This window comes from Columba livia, chromosome 1 (assembly GCF_036013475.1).
Source record: "Columba livia isolate bColLiv1 breed racing homer chromosome 1, bColLiv1.pat.W.v2, whole genome shotgun sequence".
In the NCBI taxonomy this organism is placed as follows: domain Eukaryota; kingdom Metazoa; phylum Chordata; class Aves; order Columbiformes; family Columbidae; genus Columba; species Columba livia.
The window spans coordinates 140,606,347-140,612,346 of record NC_088602.1 but is presented as its reverse complement, the minus strand read 5'-3'; the positions used below and the strand labels follow the sequence as shown (position 1 = coordinate 140,612,346).

General features: G+C 43.6%; 1 protein-coding gene across 4 annotated transcripts in view; it reads right to left on the bottom strand.

Moving 5' to 3' along the window:
• Positions 1-1,603: 1,603 nt before the first annotated feature.
• Positions 1,604-6,000, bottom strand: part of ETV6 (ETS variant transcription factor 6) — a 140,206-nt gene continuing 135,809 nt past the window's right edge. For all 4 annotated transcript variants that reach the window (XM_021297349.2, XM_065033707.1, XM_005509512.3 and 1 more), the window contains 2 exons: positions 5,365-5,465; positions 1,604-2,053 (listed from right to left, as the gene is read on the bottom strand). In XM_021297349.2, coding sequence (XP_021153024.1) covers positions 1,948-2,053; positions 5,365-5,465 — 207 coding nt within the window. In that variant the 3' untranslated portion in view covers positions 1,604-1,947. The remainder of the gene's footprint in view (positions 2,054-5,364; positions 5,466-6,000) is intronic.

Genomic DNA, 6,000 nt, shown 5'->3' with positions numbered 1-6,000 from the left:
CAAAGCCATTCCTTCCACAAAGTGTGACTCAATTTTTTGGTGAGATTGGACTATCTCTTCATTTAAACATAGGGGATGCTATTCATTGCTGAGTGCCATTTTTTCCTGGGTAGATTAACCCTCTTGTTAAATATGTGTTAAGATCAAATGTGTTGGTTTAACGGCTGATAAAAGCTCTATCATGGGAATGTATCTTCTTTTTTTGGTTGAAACAAATTAGATTAGCCTATTGAGTTTTTTTCATTTCTAGTATGGACATTCCCATAAAAGAGGCTTTCTGGTTTTAATGACCTGGTGTGGAAGTGCCTTCTTCCAGGCACCATGTGATTCCTGCAGAGTTTCTCTATACATCTTCTCCTTTTGCAGACATTGTTTCTGCTGCTAGATCTTCCTTCCACTAACAGGACCATTGATGGTGGATCGGTGGACACCTGGACACCACAAGACTTCCCTGTCATGGTGGTCCAAGCAATGTGAAATGAGAAAGGCCAGTAGTTCCTCTTGCATTGGGCATCAAACTGCTGAGCTTCCTCCCACCAGACCTCACACAAAGCATCCTCAGTGCAGCAAACCAAACTGGGAGTGTGAAAAAATATGGCACCTCACAACCAGAGTGAAACCAAAAACCAAGAAAGCAACAGAGCCGCAGGGTTTCTTTTTTTCTTGTCTTTTAAATCATGTTAAAAATGGGCAAGCTCAGACAAGCTGCCCTGATGGCAGAACTGTGGGGTGGGGAGGACAGTGGGAGGCATTAAAAAATCAAACCCCAAACCAAAGCCAAAATCAGTTACAAGATACAAGTGTAGCTATTTGGTCTCTAGTTCCCTACCATCAGTTTTCAGATTGGTGAATCATCTACCGCTCCAACAGCACAAAATGATCCTGGAGAGGTTTCTGAATAGTACAAACCATGTGATGGGTCACTTGGCTTTCTCCCTACAATGTAAGGAACAGGGCTTCACCTTTCACCCCAAAATTGCCAGCAGGTATAAGAAACACCCCTCCCTTTTGTAATTACAGATGCTTCAGCCTCCACCTTTTTATAGAAAGCTTTGAGCTGAAATTCTGCCTTGTGGATATATTGAGGGAGTTACATATATATATGAGAAACTATATAGACATATATATATGTATTTGTCCAGGCCCTCCCTCCCCGCTGCTCCATTCTGTCACTTCTTTGCTAGAGGGAGGGAAAACGTCAACGTCAGTCTATCACAGAGGTTTGTCATATTTATTTTTCTCCTCCCTGGAGCACTTAGGTGATTTGTTTTGGCCCATATTCCAGCAGTTAACAGCCACTTGCAGGACTCGTCCTGAGCCCAGGCTATGCTGGGATGATATCCCAGCCTACACATGAAGGGTGACTCCTCTTCGTTTGACAGGTATGTGTGTTAAATTCTTTTGGTAGCTTCAACACATTTCCCAGTGGCAGCACATGTAAATTGATCCGAGCAAAATGGAAACCTTAAGCAAATCCCTTCTGTGTTGCTATTGTTTTATGCAGTGTTATGTCATGAGACTTGCACAGAAAATAAAAGCGCTCTATTTCCATAGGAAAGCCTTCCAGAAAAACCCCCAAAAAGCATAATCTGACGTCTTGTCCTATGTGAGATAAGGAAAGTCAAACTGCATGTTTATTAGGGAAAAAAAACAACAAAAAACCCCCAAAACTGAAACAAACCAAAAAGAAAGAAAGAACTCAAGGGAGACTTTGTAGGAACAGTGAAGTAGTGCATAAGTCCAGGCTTTCTCCCCTTTACTTTTCTGCCAGCACCACTTCTGCCTGTTAGGTTGTTTTGTTAAGGTGCTTCAGGTCCTGCGTGGTCTTCAAGCTAAGCGGCGACCCCAAGTACTGCTTCTGTGTTGTTGCTTCCCCTGCCAAACTGTGCCGGCCATCTGGGCAGATGTTTCTCCCATGGACCCACAGAGGCGGTGTACCAGTTCCCTTCAGCACTCATCTTCTTGGTATATTTGCTCATCCAGTTCCTGGGATTCAAGGTGCTCAAGGCGGTCTGTTCGGCCACTCATAATCTCATCTGGGGTCTTCATGAACCTGCAAAACAGAGAAACAAGCGGATTTCCCAGTGGTCTCGGCTTTTACCTTCATCAAGACATTGAGGCCCCTGAGCTCTACAGCTCCCAAAATCATCTTTGCTGTATCCTCCCAATGACTTAGTATTTCCCATCTTCTCCCCAGCCTGCTGGTATCTTCCCTCCTCCATACCTGGAAAGGAAACCAAAAAAATCACAGGCATTTACCCCTGCTCCTTGAAAGTCATAATTTGAACCAAACCCCATAGTCTTCCAAAGAACGATATTTACTACTTCTCCCTCATTTGTTCGCTGTTGTCATATAAGATGATTGTATGCCACAGACACTGTGGTGTCTGGTGGCAGAGACATTAAAGACCTTTATGGCCAGCATGTTTCAAAGCAAAAGCACTTGCAAGGTGAGGAGAGGCAGATGGCTGCTGGTTTGCGCAGGCTTGTGTGTTGGTGAGTGAAGAGGAACAGGAAACACGAAGGGAACAGTGACGGAAAAAGCCAAGGATCAAGTCAGAACAAGTTCTGGGAAATGGAAAAAGCCCTTGAAAGAAAAAGCTTTGGGGCTAAGAAACTGCGAGCAAAGACAGTCTCTTCCTGTGTGATTGCAGCAAGCGCAATTGCAGTGAGGCAGTATCCTCTGTAAATGAATGGCATGGCTTCCAGCACTAATGTCGTGATGCACTCAGTCTGCGGTGGGCTAGAAACAGAAACTGCCCCTGGGGAGGCAGGGCAGCAGTAGGAAATGGGGAAGGACATCCACCAGCCTGCAGATCATGTCTGCAGTCTTGATCTTTGCCAGGACGCTGCCGTGTACCGCTGCTCAGAGACAGCACGGAAAAGCTCTGCTTTTTCTTTCTGAATTTAATGGCGTGGGAAGAGAGACTGGCACAGGAAGGATGGAATCCTAGTTTAAACAGAAATCACTTTGCTAACTCCTAAGTACTTCTGGAGAAATTAGGATGGAAGTTGTTTATGCTGGAAGTGTTACAAAATTTCGCAGTCTTTCATTAACGATGTACTGACTAACATTCAGCAGTACAAAATGTGTTAATCAGAGGAGCTGATGTTATTTCAGGTTGATGGTATGCTCAGTATCCTTACCCCAGTGAAAACAAAACCAACCGACAGGAGCCTCTTTACTATCAGTGATCCAGAAACATCACTGCTGAAGCTCATGGGCAAGACTTGCCCCCTCTTCTGCCTCTGAGGTTATAAAGCTGAGGGCTTTCCGTCTGAAAAATGTGGAGTCTCTCAGCAAACGCATAGCACAGCCTAGAACTAACCTTTTGCCACCCCTTCTAATTTTGGAAATCATGTGCACATATGCATTTAGGGAAAAAAAAAAGAAAAGGCTGTGACTCACTGCTGTGTCACTCCCATTTGTATGCTGGAAGAACGCTGCTGATCTAAATGGTGTTACGGTGGTGAAAAACTTGCATACAGAAGTGGTGAATCAGTCCCTGGCTACACAGTGAAAACGCACCAAAGCCCACGGGCCAGGCTGTGCCCTGATTTAAACCCTCTGCTTGTCTTGTTGATCTTGCATGAGGTTGAAATCAAAACAGAGAGTGATCCCACTACCCTCCCCGCCTTCTCTCTGCCCTGGTTCCCAAACCATGTGGAAATGGGCTGATGTGAACCACACTGCAGTGCTTTGGGTAATCTTTCTGGTCTGTGTTTTAAGTCATGTCAATAAACTCAAAGCATAGGTATTTGTACTAGCATTTGATTAAATTAAAAAACAAAAACAAAACACCCAACAATCCAGAACTAGAAGCTAATGAAAAAACAGTATTTGTGATCTCTTCTGTTGCAGGAAACACTTAAGCAACCTATTAGAAATCCCTTCTCTGACTCCATTTTACTTAAAGTTCTGTAAAGATATCTGCAGATGAAAACTGCCTGTATGTTACTTATAAAAACGCATTTCCTATTATTTCTGTGCTTGCGAGAAATAGCCAAGAAAGGCACATTAATGCCTTGATTCTTTGCAGCTGTTCTTCTTTTTCTCTTCAGATATAAATAGGTCTAAGAAAACAACATCAATAAGTTTTTATTTGGAATTGTGCAAAAAATGCTTTGTCGTTGTTCTTTTTTTCCAGTTTCCGAAGGAAATGAGGCTTATACGCTCGTGCTTTATGCTCCCTGGTGACCTTTGAATTTGTTGGTCAATTTTGAGCAAGAATGACAGAGGAACTGAGGTCCCCAAGGGTATTAAGTTTCTACAGTTTGGAGAAAACTGGCAGCCTGGTTGAGAAGGGACGGACTCCTGTTCGCCAGTGCCCCCACCAAATGAGAGGCTCCACGATAAGCACATTCACCATTCAGCATCACAGAATTCCCCTGGGGAATCCAGGCTGCCTGCCTTGGTACTGCTGCTGATGGACCAACCTTTTTTTTTATCTTTCCGCCAAAAAAATTAAAGTCATGCAGTTGATTTTGCCTGTGATTCCTTCTTCCCTTCACTTTCCTTCCCCCATCTGAGTCTCCTTCTAAGAGCTGACATAAACAAGACATTCCACAGAAACCTTTTCAGCTGTAGATAGTTTGAGTGCTAATGCAGTTCTGTTAGCTATTTAAGAAAACAAACTCCAAGACTGCCTTCCTATTGATATCATTTCCGAGCACATTACTTGATCCAGATCACTGACATCAAAGCAGTCGTTGGTCCGAGTTCTGTGGGTCAGAAGTATGCGCTAGGATTCGCTGGTCTTGTCTGAAGAGAACTGGAGCGCTCTTGCTCTCTGCCAGCCGCACTCAAGTTTGTACAAGAAACGCCCTGCTTTATGCTGTTTTGGGCACTATTTCCTAAATTTGCGGTTGCATCATCCAATCCGATGTGTTTGGTTTGATGAACAGCCCTTGCAGGTCCCTCCTTCCTTGAAGGCAGCACCGATGCAGACATGGTCGTCAGCAACTCTCTTTGGTGGTGCTGCGGCACATGAGGAAATGCCCGATCCCTCCTCAGCTTTCACCAGCAGCTGTGTCTGAGATGTGAATTTGGAGTGGGTTTTCCAGCAGTTTGGCTGAGACCATGAATCATTCAGCTAAGGCATTAAACAATAGCACAACCTGCTTAAAGCAAATTAAAAACCTTCTACTGACTCCACTGATCATTGAAACAGGCCCATATTTTTGTAAATTGGTGCAATTGCCTTGAAAGCTGCGAAACACTGGTCTAGACAGTTTTTACGAATATAAGCCCATTGCCACCTGTGTTATGGTTGTGGCAATGAGGTATCCCACACACAATTCCACTCTTCACCTTCAAAAACTAATCGTCTGTAGAAAGGAATGGCAAAGAAATGAAAAAATTACCTGAACAAAAGCCTTTGTCCTGGCTCCTTCCGGATAATATTTAGTTTGTAGTAGTGGCGTAGGGCTCTGGACATTTTCTCGTAAGTCATATTTGTTCTGTTCTGTTTTTTTCAAAAGAAAAAGGAAAAACATGGTGAGATGATTCATTAAAACCTTCCTAAGCCCCAAAAGGAGTTGCAGAATTATCACAGCTAGCTAAAGTAACCAGGTCAGTTCAAGAAATTACATGTTTCACTCTTCTGATATTTGCACGCCCATCCTGCCCCTCCAGCCTTCATCACCATATTTTTATGGGTCTTTTTTAATACGGGGCAATTTAGACAAGAAAGTCTAACAAAAATTCCAAGTGAGGTTTTTCTATAGTTTCCTGGATGACAGATAACAAAAGGCTTCATCAACCACAAGAGGAGACATCAGATGGAGGGAGATGCTCATGCCAAGCGGGATGTGACAAGCCTGTTCTTAATGAAACCACCTTATGTAAAAACATAAGATCAGTGGCTAACAGACTGAATCTGTCAGCAATCCCTGCTAAGAGCAGCGTTCCTCCGGGATTCCCCCCCATTAACTAGTTAATGCTTACACAGCACTGTGGAGGCTGAGAGCCAGTTTCTCTTCTTGTTATACAGGTGCAAA